The sequence below is a fragment of the Pristis pectinata genome, chromosome 9 (genome assembly GCF_009764475.1).
Source record: "Pristis pectinata isolate sPriPec2 chromosome 9, sPriPec2.1.pri, whole genome shotgun sequence".
Taxonomy (NCBI): domain Eukaryota; kingdom Metazoa; phylum Chordata; class Chondrichthyes; order Rhinopristiformes; family Pristidae; genus Pristis; species Pristis pectinata.
The window spans coordinates 12413377-12432194 of record NC_067413.1 but is presented as its reverse complement, the minus strand read 5'-3'; the positions used below and the strand labels follow the sequence as shown (position 1 = coordinate 12432194).

The 18818-nt window shown below is 41.0% G+C and overlaps 1 protein-coding gene across 1 annotated transcript in view; it reads right to left on the bottom strand.

Moving 5' to 3' along the window:
• LOC127574433 (piezo-type mechanosensitive ion channel component 2-like) overlaps positions 1-18818 on the bottom strand; it is a 521253-nt gene that overhangs the window by 44417 nt on the left and 458018 nt on the right. Inside the window, 6 exon segments of the mRNA XM_052023441.1 lie at positions 319-577; positions 661-963; positions 2940-3098; positions 15320-15389; positions 15422-15518; positions 18317-18483. Of these exon segments, the coding sequence (XP_051879401.1) occupies positions 319-577; positions 661-963; positions 2940-3098; positions 15320-15389; positions 15422-15518; positions 18317-18483 (1055 nt within the window).

The window sequence follows — 18818 nt, the reverse complement described above, 5'->3', positions numbered from 1 at the left end:
ATAATGTGCATCAGATGCGAGAACACTCCCAATGGAGTCAGAAGAATATAATTTTGAGCAATCTAAGCACTGTAACTGCTTTCTCTACCCCAAGGTATTTCAGAGATTCCCTCTCCCCATCACTCACCCAACATGCATATTATTGGCTTTAATTTGTCATTTCACCTGCTTTGTAAGGAATTGCATTATATTTAACTATCCCCCATTCAAATGTCATTGAATAGCCAACTTGCAAAAGTTGTTCAGTTCTGAAAAATGAAGTTTATCTACAGTAATAGCAAATAAGGTTACAGGACATGACAACAAAAATCTACAAACCTCTGTGTATACAATCGCTGTCATCCAGAAACGCTTGCTTGGCCTGGGAACAGACAGCATAGCCCAGAGAAAAATTAGGATAGGAAGTACCAAGGTAATCATTGAAGCTGATACTATGTGATTGAGTATAATGACAAAGAAACATAGCATTTCCGACCGGGCTACCAACGTATTATAGAGAGCAAAGAAGAGCAGTAGTGCCCGAGGCTGAGCTTTGTAGAATTTTTCTGATTCTTCCAACTCTTCATCATAAAACATCCTGAAATTTAAGATATTGGAATAACATTAGAGATGGATGCTGGCTTGATAATAAGAGATACAGAGCTGAGATATGCAACTTACTTGTTAAGAAGCAGTTCACTGGCTGTTAGCTCGTGGCTTAGGTTTGGAAAGATAGGATCTTCAAGCAGGTCCACTTTGCTATCTGGGGTGAGTGCCATTAGATGTTTTTCTCCGGCTGAATCTGAGCTGAAGGTCAAACGTTCGAGGCTCACAGCTTTACTGTATGAAGGAGGAACCTCTTCAGTCATGGTTTCTGTTGTATACACAGGCACTGTCACTTCTTCAGCCTGCTCATCTTCCACCTCCTCAATGGTATCGGTGGTCCCTTGACGTGAATACAACATGGTGCACTGCGTTGGCTCGCTAAGATAAGAAAGGATAAGGTTCAGTCCTTCCTCTCAAAGATATTTTAGATTTTTAACCTCTTCCCATGCAAAAGACTTGAAAATTTCCACTATTGTTAAAGCACTAATTTGAGAGCTTTGAATAGGAAGAGGTCCACCGTATTTTTGGCTCCAGTTTCATGCACATATTCCTCCCACATGCCAAGAATTATTCATGAGCTCATGCTTGTGCATCATTACAAATGGCACTGATTCAATTAAAATGTGTTGATGTAATGAAACTTACGTGGAGTTACAAACATACATAAAGGAGATAATGCAGGTAAGTATTGTTAATCTACTTTGCCTTGTACTGTATTAATCAGAATCAAACATCCAAGAAAAAATTCTCTTGATTTCTTCCCAATCCTTGATAGTGATTACTCAGTGTGTGCTCTGACTTCTCTGGCACATTAAGCTCTCAGTTTGATGTCAAAGTGACCATTCACAACAGTTAAACTCTCACAGTATGGACATACAGGTTATCTGACAGTTACAGGCATCCAGGCATCACAGTGTCCGTACACAACATGCATACGTGTTCCAGCAGGCAGCAAGCAGAGTAAAGATCCATTGCCTATTTTCCCCTCTTACAAGGCACTGTAATCAATTGTAGCATCTTCACCAATGCCTGAACCAACACCAGCTGATTCAACAGAGGCCCAGGACTGAATTCTGAACCTTATTTACCTGTACCCCTCGGTATCGCAGAGTCATAACTAATGAAAGGAGAAAGAACTTGCCCCCTCTTCCAAAGCTCACCTCCTTTATCATCACATAGGCTTATCAAAGAAACTTTTAAGACCAAAGTAGAACTCTCGGGAAATTTGCAGTGAAATTTCTAGATTCTGGTCCAACTGTTTAAATGTGTATTTGAGCATCTATGGCACCAATGGAGAAGAATATTATTGCATACGTTAAATCTTTATCTTAATTCTGATTCTACAAGGTATTTATGATTGAGTGTCTTTGGAGGTTAGTTATTGGAATCTCACAGCAACTAGGATGCTGCACAAGTCAGTCTAAGCAAATATATAATTTAAGAACCAACAGTAAGATAATTGAGATATCCTTGTTTCAAGTGTCCTGAAAAGTAATTTTTATTCAACACTTTCTAACTTCTTTATTGAACCTCAGATTTCTGATGGTACAAAGCCCGAAACAGGAAACCGTTTCATTGATGTAGGAACAGTGTGGAGTTCCAATCTCCATACTGAGAATATTGAACCATTGGAGAATGTGCAGACAACAATATTTTTAAGAATGTAACCAGAATCAGAAGGATACAACTGTTTAAAAAAGACATAAGCAGACTGGTACTCTATGCTTTAAAGAAGATAGTGAAGTGACCTTGTAGAGTTTGTTAAAATGACAAAGGGCTTCAACAGGGTAGATGTGGTGAAAGTCTTTCCATTTGCTGGGAGTCCAGAATTAGGTGGCATAAATATGACATAGTTAGTAATAAATCATCTAAAGAATTCAGGCAGAGGTTCTTAATGCAGAGAATTGTAAGAATGTAAAATTCACTGCCATATTGAATAGTATAGATGTAGTTGGGGGAAGATGATGCATATTCGAGGCAGGAAAGATTAGTGAAATATAGGCACAGGGTGGGAAGAAGTAATTAGTCACCAAGAACAGTTGGGCCAAAAGACATGTTTCCATGCTACGAGGTTTTATATAATTATAAACAATTCTGAGTGTTGTCTCTACATTAAATGGAAAGGAACTGTGCAGGTTGGATTAATGATATGGCTTTCAGGCTTCTTAATTCAGAATCATTTAATAACCATATTCTATCATCTATCATCCAGGATTAAGTAACTGTGCTGTTACACTTTGCAAAGTAGAAACATGTTTAAAGGTAGTAATCATGCCAGCACATACTATGCAAACATATATATGCATTTAGTATATATATTAGTTATTAAAATTAAGCATGCAGGAATAAGGCACCTTGACACTATACTGCCACTTTCAACCGATGAGGAGGACATATCAAGGCTGACCATTTTACGAAGCCTAGGTCGAGCACGCTCACTTGTTTTAGGAATATCATCTATATCATCTAGAGTTGACTGCCGTGAGTACAGCATGGTAGCTTCAGTGTAGCAGCTATCAGTACAAAACATTAAAATGACACAGAACATAGCAATTAGACAGAAGTGCACAAAATAGCTGCATGCACAAAAGATTGATTTTTAAAAAAAAGGGGCAGAATCTCCAAGATTCTGTGGTGTGCACTGTTCTGAGGGCTGCATTTCCCTCTGTGATAATTTGAAAGAAAGAAGTACACAAGAATAAAAGGAGTATCATGCCAGTTAAATAGTCAAAAAGACTTTGACTATTTTGTCACTTATTACTGATCAGAGTGATCCTATTACTTCGAACATGGGTTTAACAAACACAGCCAATGGATGAACACAGCAGCTGATATTTGGCAGTCAGTGTATTTCAAGCTTCCGTCAGTCATATAGTCAAATAAAAAAAATGTGTAGACTGGTGGTCCTCCTGCATCAAAGAACCACCACAGTGGCAGCAGTAAAGAAAACAGGACCAATTGGACTTCCACTGATCAGTGTTACTCAAGCATGCTCCAAAACCTGGGAAGATAAGAATGAGAAGGTTTACTGGAAAAACACCCCCTGAGAGATGAAAAACTACAGCAGATAATGAACAGCTGTTTTTTAAATATTTGCTTTTTTTAATATAAGAATTAGGAATGGGAGTCAGCTATCTGTCTTTTTGAGCCTGTTTTGTCTTTCATCAAGGTCAGGGCTTTGCTTCTATCTCAGCTTCATTTTTCTGTCCCATCCCCACATCCCTCGATCCCCTGGACATCCAGTATTCTATCCATCTCTGTTTTGAAGAAACTCAATGACCTCACAGCCCTCCAGAGTTGTTCCACACCCCATGAATGATGAAATTTCTCCTGATCTCAGTCCCAAATGGCCCCTCCTTTATTCTGAGACTGTGACCCCCTGGTTCCAAAGTCCTCGGTTAGGGGAAAAATCATGCCTGTATCTAGCCTGTTGAAGCCTGCAAAAATTTTTATAATTTTCAATAAGATCTCCTCTCATTCTTCTAAATTGGAGAGAATACAGGTCTTATTAAAATTACAATATTGAACGGTTGCCTAGTACGATAAGATGAACTCTTGACCTCAAAATCTACCTCATTATGACCTTGCACCTTATGTTCAACCTGCACTGCAATTTCTCTGTAGCTGTTATACTTTATTCTGAATTCTGTTATTGTTTTACAATGCACTGTGCAATGAATTGATCTGTATGAACAGTATGCAAGACAAGTTTTTTCACTGTACCTTGGTACATGTGACAATAATAAACAAATACCAATTCCAGTGCATGTCTTCTTGAAAAGAAAACAAGAGTTCTTGAATGTAATTGGAATACAGATCCTCTGGGCTTACAACAAATTAAATGTGGGAAGTATAGATTGTATTGAGATCGAATAAATGAGATAATTTTTGTTCTTCGATTAGAAAGAAAGAAGTAAATTCTGACAAAAAAGATTCAGTGTAGAAGAAAATAAAATCATCTTAGAACAAAATTATGCACATCAGGTTAGTGCAATGTCAGAAAATATGGTGAGTCGATTAGGATGAACATCACATTGAGAGAATTAAATCTGATAAATTGTGGTGCATTATTAGTATTTGAAATAAACTGCTTTTCTAAAAATAGTGCACTTTCCATACAGCATATTGAGACCATTATTAATCAAACATTTTATTAAAATAAAACAACTCAGATTGACGTTACCCTAAGCTGCACCCCACTGTAAATTAGGGCAGCGTTAAAAATTTTGGCCATGGGATATGATCTTTGCATGGCGCATCTTATCATCACACGACTTTTCATGGGTACATTTTGGACACTTCGGTTTCTATTGCTGGAGTTCAAAGCACCTTCCCCTCTTTGATGTCCTGTGCTCCACTGTAATTCTTCTCCAATATTGTGCAAAATTACATTAATAAAAATATCATGGGCCAATTTGCTTGTCCTTTTCCAATAAGCCTGCCTGCAAAGACTTGCTTGCAAAAAGGGACCAGATAAAATTTCACTCAGTGTTAAAAAATCATATTACTCGTATTTCTGTTACATTAGCTCCTTATTGAAGCCTCTTAAAATGTTCTAAACAAAATGGGAAGAACAAACACATTTAGAACTTTAGATAACTAGAAAATGGATCTTTGCCTGAGTTATGGAAAAGAATTTTTAAAAGTAATAATGTTTCTGTACTGATGGATCTACATGAAATATATTGAATTCATACCATCCATGGTTTTGTCTACAGAGGAGGTGGGGTGTGGGCTGGTCACAGTAAATAAATCAAATTGGATGACAACATCACTATCTCCTAATGCAAGGTAACAAAGGAATAAACAATGGAAATGCCATTGGGTAAGTTAGAGTCAAGCTTCATTGCTGAGTTTTGAGGAATTGTTGCACATACTAGGCTTGCATTGGTCTGGACATGTAAATTGAGAGATAATCTAACTGAGATGATTAAAGGAGTTGATAGGGTAGAAATGAAGAAACCTGATTGTTCTACTGAAGGTTTCCAGAGCCTTATAGGACTAATGAAAGGAAGTACAAGTGTTGTAGAAATCATGAACTCTCGCCATCGCAATCCAAAAGTCTCTTGAGATTAGGTCAATTTAAAATTTCAAAATGTGAAATTAACTTCTTGTTCAGGAAGAACACTAAGGGTTACAGAACCAAGGTGGATAAGACATACATCAGACGTGACTAGAAATATGAATGGACTTCTCACATTTCTAATTTTGAGGCTAAAGAGTTGAACTCAATATTATAGCCTAGTAGTTTGGGTTCTGGAGTAACAAGCAAAGGCATATTATTGGTCTTGGGCAGTAATGCAGATGGGAGATGGCTAATCACACCTATTTTTCACATTCCTTTTTTTTATTATTTACAATGGAAAAGAAGTTCAAGTCATGTGCAAAGCAGGCTCCAAATTTGCTTCTGTGTATTTGTATTACCACCTAGCACAATTTTTGCAAAATCCCACTGCAAAGAAATCACTTTTCAAATTATAAAACTGAATTCAAGTAATTAAACGGCTAGAACCAGAGAAGTTGTTGGACTTGACTGTTGTAAAAATCCAACTGATTCACTAGTATCATTTAAGGAAGGAACGGGATACCTCTCTCTTGCCTGACCAAGATGTGATTCCAATTTTGTCTATGGAGTTGATTCATTGGAAGTGAAATCCTCAATGATGGCATTGCAAAACAGGCTGATGGTAAATCAGAAGTCTATTTCAGTCCTCGCCTGAACTTTCAGTGAAATGGAAGGTCAGGCACAGTGTTAAAATGGACTCAGATTTGTTAATGGTCTCATTTGTACTATGAACATGGACCAATTTTAACTCTTTAATGCTCTAAGCAATGTTTCCCAAAACCTGATGGAAATTATGAGACAAAGAGCAGGGTTGAAATCAGGTATAATGTACTCTGTTGGAAGGATATAGAGGACGGGTAGAGAATATTTAAAATGTGGACATATAAGGGAAGATCTTGCCTCACAAGCCTGATAAGGTTCTTTGAGGAAGTGACCAGGAAGATTGATGAGGGTCGTGCAGTGGATGTGGTCTACATGGATTTTAGTAAGGCGTTTGACAAAGTTCCACATGGTAGGCTTCTTCAGAAGGTCAGAGACCAAGGGATCCAGGGAGGATTGGCCGTGTGGATTCAGAATTGGCTTGCCTGTAGAAAGCAGAGGGTTGTGGTGGAGGGAGTGCATTCGGATTGGAGGGCTGTGACTACTGGTGTGCCACAGGGATCAGTTCTGGGACCTCTACTGTTTTGTGGTATTTATAACAACTTAGATGAGGGGGTGAAGGCTGGGTTAGCAAGTTTGCAGATGACACAAAGATGGTGGTGTTGTGGACAGTGTGGAGGGCTGTCAAAGCTTGCAGAGGGATATTGATAGGATGCAGAGCTGGGCTGACAAGTGGCAGATGGAGTTCAATCCAGAGAAGTGTGAGGTAGTACACTTTGGAAGGACAAACTCCAAGGCGGAGTACCGGTAAATGGCAGGATTCTGGCAGTGTGGAGGAGCAGAGGGATCTGGGGGGTTCATACCCACAGATCACTGAAAGTCGCCTCACAGTTTGATAGGGTAGTTAAGAAAGCTTATGGATGTTAGCTTTCATAAGTTGGGGGATCGAGTTTAAGAGCTGTGAAGTGATGATGCAGCTTTACAAAACTCTGGTTAGGCCACACTTAGAGTACTGTGTCCAGTTCTGGACGCCTCATTATAGCAAGGATGTGGAGGCGTTGGAAAGGGTGCAGACGAGATTTACCAGGATGCTGCCTGGATTACAGAGTATGGATTATGACGAGAGACTGAAGGAGCTAGGGCTGTTCTCATTGGAGAGAAGGAGGATGAGGGGAGACATGATAGAGGTATACAAGATATTGAGAGGAAGAGATAGAGTGGACAGCAGTGTCTCTTTCCCAGGACACCAGTGCTCAAACCAAGAGGACATGGCTTTAAGGTAATGGGTGGGAAGTTCAAGGGAGATATTCAGAGGGAGGTTTTTCACCAGAGAGTGGTTGGTCCATGGAATGCGCTGCCTGGGGTGGTGGTGGAGGCAGGTACATTGGACAAGTTCAAGAGATTGTTAGATAAGCATATGGAGGAATTTAAGATAGAGGGATATGTGGGAGGAAGGGGTTAGGTAGTCTTAGGTGTGGTTTGAAGGGCGGCACAACATGGTGGCTGAAGGGCCTGTATTGTGCTGTATTGTTTCTATGGTATACAGTAAGTCTGAAAGAAGGTAAGTAGTATTAGGACCCTGCTTGCAATGTATACCTGCATTCATCGCATTTTTTTTCTTCATTATTTTACTGTTTGAAATAAATAAGGCATAAATCAAGCTGACATTTAGCTCAAGAAACATGGAGTGAATCACAGTTTGGTTCTGCCTGACTGGTCTTGAGGTAATGTTATGTAATAAATTTAAGCAGTAAAGGAAAATAAGGAATAAAAGGCAGTTAAATTAAAGGAAGCAATATTAGGGTAGCTAAACGTAACTTAAATAAAAGCATAAAAATTCTAATCATAAAATATTTTTTCGATATGGCCATACCTAGACGTCACTCAGAATGAGATTTAAACTGAGAACAGGAACAAAATGGATAGGTATGCCTGTACATGAATCACAATAAGTTAACATGCAGGTAAACCAAGCAATTAGGAAGCTGATGGTGAGTTAACATTTATTACAACAGAGGGGAATGTAAGACTAAGTGGTGAGTGGGTGAGGAGTGTGGGGGTGGTGGTGAAGAAGAATTGGTCACTAAACTGGTTACACATGCAAGGGCATTGATATTTGCCTCAGAAACAGTGTAGGCAATGGTTCACTTGGCTGACTCCTGGGAAGAGGGGTTTGTCACTTCAGGAGCGATTCAGCTGAATGGCCCTTATCTTCCCAGCGGTAAAGAAGGAAAGTTCCTGTCACTGAAATGTGTATCATTCTTTAGGCTTGCTAGGACAGATGACAAGAGGCTGATTACTTTGGTTGGAGAGTCTAGAATTAGGGGTCAGAGTTCAAGCTTACGGGTCGAGATAGGCAGAAATGTCTTCACTCAGTGGGTTGTGATTCTTTGGAACTCTGCACCACAAAATGATGCTCAGTTGATGAGTGTATTCACGAATAAGGTCAACAGTGACCTTAAGGGAGATAGGATAGGAAATGTTCAACCAAGATCCCATTGAATTATGATGGAGACTCAAGGGGCTGCAATACCATCTCCTGCTGACATTCCTTCCCTTGCGCTCTTATATTCTGAATGATTATTACCTTTATGTATTCATTCTAAATGCTACAATCAGTATGTCCTTCCCCTAGTAAAAGCATGAACAAGCTAAACAGGCTGAAATCAAACACTGAGCTGATGAGGGAGACTAGCAAAGAGACTTTTAAGGCGGCACCAGATCATGAACACAGGGCAATTGCAGTAGACTTCAAATAGGTTAATATCTTGCCTATCTTTAAAAAAAAGACATAAGAGATTCAGATAACTACAGACCCATCACCCCAATTTCAATTCCAATTCCATGTAAAATAACAATGCCAGGTGCAACTAAGTTGCAAACCAGTGTAAAGTATCAACATAAGGAGGATGGACGGGCAACGTGATTTCTTATGAAGAGTGCTGAAATATCTAAGGATTAAGTTGAAAAAGATCTGGAGGTCCTGGTAAAAAGAGCAGTCAATATGTCAACAAGGTCAACAGAATAAAGTTGAAAAAGAAGAATCTGAGTTAGAAGAATGCATGAACGAACTGGACAGCTCTTCAGTCACGTTATTCTACGACCAGGCTACAAGAAATAAGTGAAACTTCCCAGCAGTGGGAGCCGAGCACAGTGGACCACATGGGTGGGATGACGAGACTCAAAGGACTGCAGAGATTTGTTGGGATTTTCAATAAGGGGCCATCTGAGAAATGGCCTTTTCCAGGTGATAAAAAATATGGAAAGGTTAATCTAACATACCGTTTTAAATTAAACTATGGAAGTATGGCCAGGGAATGCATGTTCAAGTAGTTAAAGAAAGCTTTAGCAGTAATATCAGGAGCTTATTCTTTAACCTCGAGTGATCAACACTAAGAGTAGAAAACCTGGAATCATTTGAGAAACAATCAGATACAGCAATGGAGAACTCAAGGACTGTCCTTGGAAGGATGCATTTTGTTGAATATCGACCTCCTCAGATGCAAACATGGAACCTTTGTGAAGTAAGTTACTGCGGTAATATTCACACTTTGGTTGTTTGTAGGTGGACAAAATCTCATTTAAGAATGGATCATCACTATATTGTATTTTAAACCAATTATATTGACATGAAATAAGAGTTTCAATGGAATAATAATCACAATGATTAATGATCTTGTTCTGTCAAAGTAGTACAGGAGCTATAGGGTTTTGTGCACTGGATGCCCCTGTACCAAATATGCTAGCCTCATAAGATTATAGAAATTCAGTTCAGTTAAATATGTTAATACCTTCCCCTCATGTTGCACTTACACTGAGAGAGGACTAAGTCCAGTGCAAGCAAATGGATCATTGTCAGTGAAAGGCTACACATATATATATCACATTTCTCTGCATTTAATGCAGCAACCTCATTGAATGCACTTTGTTAATTTGACATACCATGCTCATAGAATGTTACATCCTCATTGAATGCATGATCGTCAATAAACATGTTAACCTCATTTAATGCATACATTGGTGAATGCACCATCCTCATGCATGTAACACACTCTTTGAATGCATCGTCCTCATTGGATGCACCACGCTTGTTGACCACAACAGCTGCATGAATGCACCAAACTCAGTGAATACACCACTCTTTATGAGGTGTAGGAAAAAGCTATAGGGTAGCATTTAAATCTTTTGTGGTCAAAACTTTGTAATGTCAAATATGTCAGGGCCACCTGGTAGGAAATTGAAAATGACTTTGCATGTCCTCTTCGCACAATTACTTACAACAGTAAATGGTGTGCTTCTCAACACGGGGAGTATTTCTTCACATCCAACCTGTGGGGAATGGCATTCAAGGTAGGCTATAGGATACTGAAATTCTGGAATCATTCTGGAGGTGTGGGAGGGGTAGTGGTTGGCTGAGGCTTTTGGTTTCTGAGGTAGTGTGCTCAAGGTGGCCATCTGCCACAGTAATAGTCTTTGTGAGCAATTTCAAAATCAAGCAATGGTTGAGTAAACTTTGTTTTAATCTAGTTAATTGTGCTGAAGTAAAACAGACTAACTTTAAGTTACTAATTCTAGGTCACTTGGTGAAGACTTGCAAAAGTTCCAGATAATCACACAACCACCACACACCATGGACTAATTACAAATGAAGCAATTCGTAGTCAGTTTCTGAACTTGAATCAAAGAACTGCAGTGTTCCAGTACACTGAATTTATGCATAACATTTCAGACCAAACAATTAAGATTATTCTCAAGAATAAAGCAAACCAAATCCTTTGGGCAAAACACAAAATGCTGGGAACAGTCAGCAGGTCAGGAATGAGAAAGAGGGTTAACGTTTCTGTTCATAGTTCTGATTAACGGTCATTGACCTGAAACTTTAAGTCTGTTTCTCCCTCCACAGCAGCTGCCTGACTTGCTGAGTGTTTTCAGCATTTTCTGGTTTTACTTCAGATTTTCAGCATCTGCAGTTTTTTTTTGCATTTTCAAATCATTTGGGGATCTTGTACTGAAGAATAGTACAGGTAATCTTTTTCCCACAAAACCAATGCAAATTGACTTTTATGACCATCTATGTCTTAATGGAGAGTCATCTTTTTAGCAGAGCAATCGAACACCTGATCTACTGTCTGACTCATAGGTCACACAGTGACCATTTATCGGATGTTAAGACTCCAATCTGAAGGGCAGGGATTGCAGGTTCATGACGAGTTTTTGGCAGTACTTCCCAAAGCTGTGACTCGACTAACTAGAAGGACTGGGAATGTCATGAGCTGCAAGTTCCCCTCCATATCATACCTCATTATTGACCTGACTGTGATAAGACTATTGAACAGTTCCCTTATACAATGAGATGGACTATGACCTCATGATCTACCTTGTTGTGGCCTTGCACCTTATTGCACTGCACTTTATCTGTAGCTGTGACACTTTACTCTGTACTGTTATTGTTTTTATCTGTACTACATCAATGCACTCTGTACTAACTCAATGTAACTGCACTGTGTAATGAATTGACCTGTACGATTGGTTTGTAAGACAAGCTTTTCACTGTTTCTCAGTACAAGTGACAATAATAAACCAATACCAATACACATACCTCTGTTCCTTCATTATGGAATTCCCTACTGGACAGCTTTGATGGGATTTTCCCCAGGCTGCTTCGAGAGGCGAGGGAGGAGATTGTTGAACCGCTGGTAAGGATCTTTGAGTCCTCGTTGTCCACGGGGATGGTGCCGGAGGATTGGAGGGTGGCAAATGTTGTCCCCTTGTTCAAAAAGGTAGTAGGGATAGTCCAGGGAATTACAGACCGGTGAGCCTTGCGTCTGTGGTGGGTAAGCTGCTAGAAAGGATTCTAAGGGATAGGATCTATGAACACCTGGAGAATCATGGCTTTGTGAAGGGAAGATCTTGCCTCACAAACCTGATAGAGTTCTTTGAGGTGACGAGGAAGATTGATGAGGGTGGTGTGGTGGATGTGGTCTATATGGATTTTAGTAAGGTGTTTGAAAGGTTCCTCATGGTAGGCTTCTTCAGAAGGTCAGAGGCCAAGGGATCCAGGGAAGCTTGGCTGTGTGGATTAGGAGTTGGCTTGCCTGTAGAAAGCAGAGGGTTGTGGTGGAAGGAGTACCCTCGGATTGGAGGGTAGTGACTTGTGGTGTCCCGCAGGGATCGGTTCTGGGACCTCTACTTTTTGTGATATTTACAGTTGACTTAGATGAGGGGGTGGAAGGCTGGGTTAGTAACTTTGCGGACGACACTAAGATCGGCAGTGTTGTGGATAGTGTGGAGGGCTGTCGGAGCTTACAGAGGGATATTGATAGGATGCAGAGCTGGGCTGACAAGTGGCAGATGGAGTTCAATCCGGAGAAGTGTGAGGTGGTACACTTTGGAAGGACAAATTTCAGGGCAGAGTACAGGGTAAATGGCAAGGTACTTGGCAGTGTAGAGGAGCAGAGGGATCTGGGGGTTTCATATTCACAGTTCACTAAAAGTTGCCTCATAGGTGGATAGAGCAGTTTAAGAAGGCCTATGGGATGTTGGCTTTCATAAGTCGTGGGATTGAGTTTAAGAGCTGCGAAGTGATGATGGCAGCCTTAGAAAACTCTAGTTAGACCACACTTAAAGTACTGTGTTCAGTTTTGGTCGCCTCATTATTAGGAAGGATGTGAAGGCATTGGAGAGTGTGCAGAGGAGATTTACCAGGATGCTGCCTGGGTTAGAGCCTGTGGAATATGAGGAAAGGCTTAAGGTGCTAGGGCTTTATTCCACTGGAAAGGAGGAGGATGAGAGGAGACATGATAGAGGTATATAAAATATTGAGAGGAATAGATAGAGTAGACAGCCAGCGCCTCCTTCCCAGGGCACCAATGCCTCAAGACGAGAGGGCATGGCTTTAAGTTTATGGGTGGGAGGTTCAGGAGAGATGTCAGGGGGAGGTTTTCACCCAGAGTGGTTGGTGCATGGAGTGCACTGCCTGGGGTGTGTGGTGGAGTCAGATACATTGGACAGGTTCAAGAGTTTTGTTGGATAGGCACCTGGAGGAATGTGAGATAGAGGGATATGCAGGAGGAAAGGGTTAAATAGCGTGAGGGTGGTTTGATGGACGGCATGACATGGTGGGGCCGAAGGGCCCTGTTTTGTGCTGTATGGTTCTATGGTTTGTGGGTGTACCCTCATTGGATAGACTGCAGGGATTCAGTTAGGTAAGCTCACCACCAACTTCTCAAGGGAAACTGAGGATGAACACCTGGGCTTGCACCGCCTGGCCATATTGGTGAAGCATGGTGTGCTCAAGTCTCAATGGCAATTCAAGGAACCCATTCCAAGGAGTCAGTGCCAGAGGCTGGGAGCATTCATAAATGCCAGGGCCCAGAAGAGGTTCACAAGAATAATCCCAGAATGAAAGGCTTAACATATGAGAAAGCGTTTGATGTCTCTGGGCCTGTACTCGATGGAGTTCTGAAGGATGAGAGGGGATCTCATTGAAACCTACTGGACACTGAAAAGGCCTGGATACAGTGGATGTGGAGAGGATATTTCCACTAGTAGGAGAGTCTAAGATTCGAAGGGCACAGCCTCAGAATAAAGGGATGGCCCTTTAAAACTGAGACGAGGAGGAATTTCTTCAGCCAGAGGGTGATGAATCTGTGGAATTCGTTGCCACAGAGGGCTGTGGAGGCCAAGGATTATGGGGATAAGGTGTGACAATGATTGCCATGATTGAATGGTGGAGCAGACTTGATGGCCGAATGGCCTAACTGTGCTCCTATGTCTTATGGCCAGGCCAATGCTACACTAATCTGCCTGACCATTCACTATCCTTCCAGTGTACTTGACTCAATCATTTGAGGGCCATCTGCAGCTGCCCAAACTTCCATTCCCTTTGGTTGATGAGCTGGTTGATACATCTGCAGCTTCTCAACTTGACAATAATGGAGACTTTGGCCCAATATTGGGTTCATCTTGCGCTTCACCATTCATGGGCAGGAACTGATCCCTGTGACTGGCACCTGGGCTGTGTGTATATTCAACAAAAGCAACATTCTGAAGACCGTGTGTATAGAATTAAGCAAAAACTGTGTGATCCTTTATAATGAACACTGTTGCTTTTGAACAGATGTTATCTCGGCACTGTTTTGATTATCCCCTGCCTAGTATAGCGGTTAGTGCGACACTATTACAGCGCCAGCAACCCGGGTTCAATTCCCATTGCTGTCTGTAAGGAGTTTGTACGTTCTCCCCGGGACTGTGTGGGTTTCCTCCCACATTCTAAAGATGTACAGTTAGGAAGTTGTGGACATGCTACGTTGGCACCGGATGCGTGGCGACACGTTCAGGCTGCCCCCAGAACACTCTACGCAAAAGGTGCATTTCACTGTGTGTTTCAATGTTCATGTGACTAATAAAGATATCTTATCTCTATCACAGAGCTTCCTGCAACAAGATGAGGGAACAATCATACACCAGCTGATCTGTCAGTGTTTAAAAATGCCTGTGGAAGACCATTGACCTGAAACATTCAGTGTATCTCTCTCCATACACGCTGCCTGACCTGCTGAGTTTTAATAGCACTTTTTTTAATATTTAAAATACAATGTTGTGATTAGTTGAACATGTAAAAAATATGGAGACACAAGAGACTGCAGATGCTGGAATCTGGAATAACACCTGAGATGCTGGAGGAACTCAGCGGGTCAGGCAGCATCTATGGAGGGAAACAGACAGGCGACATTTCAGGTCGAGACCCTTCCTGTAATGTCAACTGTCCATTTCCCTCCATAGATGGTGTCTGACCCATTGAGTTCCTCCTGCATCTCTTGTGATATAAAAATATGAACTCTATTAAGCAGTCAGACTAGTTTAATGGTACTTGCACAGATTTCTTTGAGCACAGCATACAATTCAAGGTTACCATGCAATTGCACACCTGCTCTAGGTGTACTTTCACCTGGATTTTGATTAATAACCCTGAAATTCACATCTGCTCAGACTGAATTGAATGATTCAAGTATTTTCCCATTGAATACATAAAAGAATGGTCAGGACATACTTTTCCCAAGCCACTACCTGGACAGACTGTCACGAGAAGCTCCAGAGTCTGTGCTGTCCATTCTGTGAGCACCCAGCTCTCGGGTTCCTTCATGGATGGTTAAGCAGCACATCTGGGACCATCATCACTTCTGTCAAGACCTGACTCCCGGGAGCTGTTCAACTTCATCTGGTGCTTGTAGTAATTATGGATACTGTCCCGGCAGGGAACGTTTCCCTGCAACAGAGTGACAGAAAATATAATGAAGGGTAATCAGCAACTATGTGATGTCAAGATGGAGACACAAGAGACGGCAGATGCTGGGAAATCTGAAGCAACACACAAAAAGCTGGAGGAACTCAGCAGGTCAGGCAGCATCTGTGGAGAGAAATGGACTGTCGACGTTTCCGGTCGAGGTCCTTCATCAGGACAGTGATGAAGGGTCTCGACCTGAGACGTCGACGGTCCATTTCCCTTCATAGGTGCTGCCTGTACTGCTGAGTTCCTCCAGCTTTTTGTGTGTTGCTATGTGATATTAATTTGTATTGAATGTGTTGATGAAAGAAAATTTTGCTTAAAAATGGATCATCTTTCTGCCTCATTTTTTCAGACTCTCTACAGACTCTCTTCTCCATTCCTTTCAAAAATAGTTGGAATTGAATTGTCCAGCTTTCCCTCAATGTCAGCAAAACGAAAGAGCTGGTTATTGATTTCAGGAAAGGGGGCGGTATACATGTACCTGTCTACGTCAATGGTGCTGAGGTTGAGAGAGTTGAGAGCTTCAAGTTCCTAGGAGTGAACATCACCAATAGCCTGTCCTGGTCCAACCACGTAGGACGCCACAGCCAAGAAAGCTCACCAGCACCTCTACTTCCTCAGGAGGCTAAAGAAATTTGGCATGTCCCCTTTGACACTCACCAACTTTTATCGATGCATCGCAGTCAGCATCCTATCTGGAGGCATCACGGCTTGGTACGGCAACTGCTTTGCCCAAGACTGCAAGAAACTGCAGAGAGTTGTGGACACAACCCAGTGCATCACGGAAACCAGCCTCCCCTCCATGGACTCTGTCTATACCCCTCGCTGCCTTGGTGAAGCAGCCAGCATAATAAAAGGCCCCACCCGGCCCAGACATTACCTCTTCTCCCCTCCCCCATCAGGCAGAAGATACAGAAGCCTGAGGTCACATACCACTAGGCTCAAGGACAGGTTCTATCCCACTGTGATAAGACTATTGAATGGTTCTCTTATACGATGAGATGGACTCCTGACCTCACGATCTACCTTGTTTGACCTTGCACCTTGTCTACCTGCAATGCACTTCTCTGTAGCTGTGACACTTACTCTGTACTCTGTTATTGTTTTTTACCCTGTACTACCTCAATGAATTGATCTGTACGATCGGTATGCAAGACAAGTTTTTCACAATAATAAACCAATACCAATATTGTGGATTAGAATCAATGTAAATATTGTGATCTGTGTCCGAAGGCCGCTTGGCTGAAGAAACTCTTGATTACACACTTGAATTGTCTGGCTTCAAGCTCCACAGAAGGCTCTGGGTTGCACAGTGCAGGAGAGATGCAGTTACCGCTTTCACAACTGGGAAAGAATTGCTGCAGTGCTAATATACTGAGGTGCACTATATCTTTCACACAACGCTGTATACCACAGGATGCTTGACATTAAGAAACTCCAGAAGACATCGAGTGGGTCAACAACCTAACTTTCAGTTGTAATATTTTGCACAAGTATTTGTCAATTGCTTTTTACAAGCCATAAAATAATTAGATCTATTTCTAAAAGAGGAAAAGCATTTATAAATTTAACAAATAATGCAATATGATCTGGTCATTTGAGCATCAAAGAGTTTTTCTTTTACAGGACTGTGGTCGGGAGGAAATTGTGTCCAAAATGTGCATTATTTTCCTGGGATATCAATATCTGAGAATAATCACAAAGAATGATCATGGGTTGAGCTGCGTTGCTGGACTCATTTAAGAAAATATTAGAGTGGAATAGAAAGGCAATAATGTTATTCTGGAAGAATGAGATCAAATGGGCTGAAATTTGATAATCTAATATTTCCTAGTGCAATAATTTGTCTCGTTGAATGGCTGGTCATTCTCTCTTCTCCACTCTTCTGTTGGGCAGAAGATACAAAAGCTTGAGGATACGTACCACCAGTCTCAAGGACAGCTTCTATCCTGCTGTTATCAGAGTCTTCAACGGACCTTTCATATGCGGAAAGATCTGCCAATCTACCTCATTGTGGCCCTTGCACTTTATTTGTCTATCTGCACTGCACTTTCTCTGTAACTGTAACACTATATTCTGCACTCAGTTTTCCTTTTACTACCTCAATGTACTAATGTATGGAATGATCTGTCTGGATGGCATGCAAACGGAAGTTTTTCACTGTATCTCAGTGCATGTGACAATACTATTACATGCGACAATAATAAACAAATACCAGTACCATAAACCTGCAGTCTTGAGCTTTGACTTAACTCTGGTATAATTCATTTCAAACCCTAGGATGTGATGCTGACTGGTTGGATGGGAGGAATATTTTGTTATAATTGGATACTGAACAGGGGCAGGGTTCTCATTCCTGGCTGGCCAAAAGATAATTGCATAATGTTTATAGACTGATCATGAAGTTGCTCATTTATAACTAGTAATCTTAGAATTGGATGATGCAGGTCACATGTAATAATGCTTAGAATATAATAATCATTGTACGACTTCTCTGTATCCATGATGACTTAAAAATCACAAGTCATACAGTGATTATTATATCCTAAGCATAATTATATGTAACCTGAACTATCCAATTCTTAGGTTACACATCATAAGGAGCTGTATCTGGGTGACTTTCTCTCATCTGCCGTAATAAAGTGGTGAGCAAAATAACTTGAGCCTGACCTGCTTACTATTGGTGTGGGAGTAACTGACTCCCGCAACAGTCCTAAGTAATATTAAATTCAAGCACTGAACAGGATTTGAAGCAAAATGATGTTAATATTCCATACCTTCTTCACTTCCCTTGTAAGCATGCATCTCTCTATCCTCAGAACAGTCGATATATCAATGCATTCCTTTGATATTGAATTTAGCCATTTAGTAAAACTATCCACCAAAGCCAAGAAGAGAACCCAAGTGAACTTCAGGAGGTTGAACACCCTCTTGATAACGTTATCTGGAAAGAGAGAGAAGAGGATTATGTTAAATTCATGGCAACACAGGAAACTGAAGATGCTGGAATCTGGAGCAACAAATGATCTGCTGAAACCTGAAACTTCAATGATTCATTTCCCCGCACAGATGCTGCTTGACCTTGAACAGCAGGTTGCTCGTGGCTCTGTTTTAAGTACATATCCAGTTATAAACAGGCCTGTAGTGCATAGACCACCTCAAGATTTTCAATCCACTGAAATTTACTGAAAATTTCAAATTTATGATTGATAAGAGTAGGAGAAATCACTCAACTAAGGCAGGTAGATGGAGTTAAAACTCAATCTCCATGATCTAAAT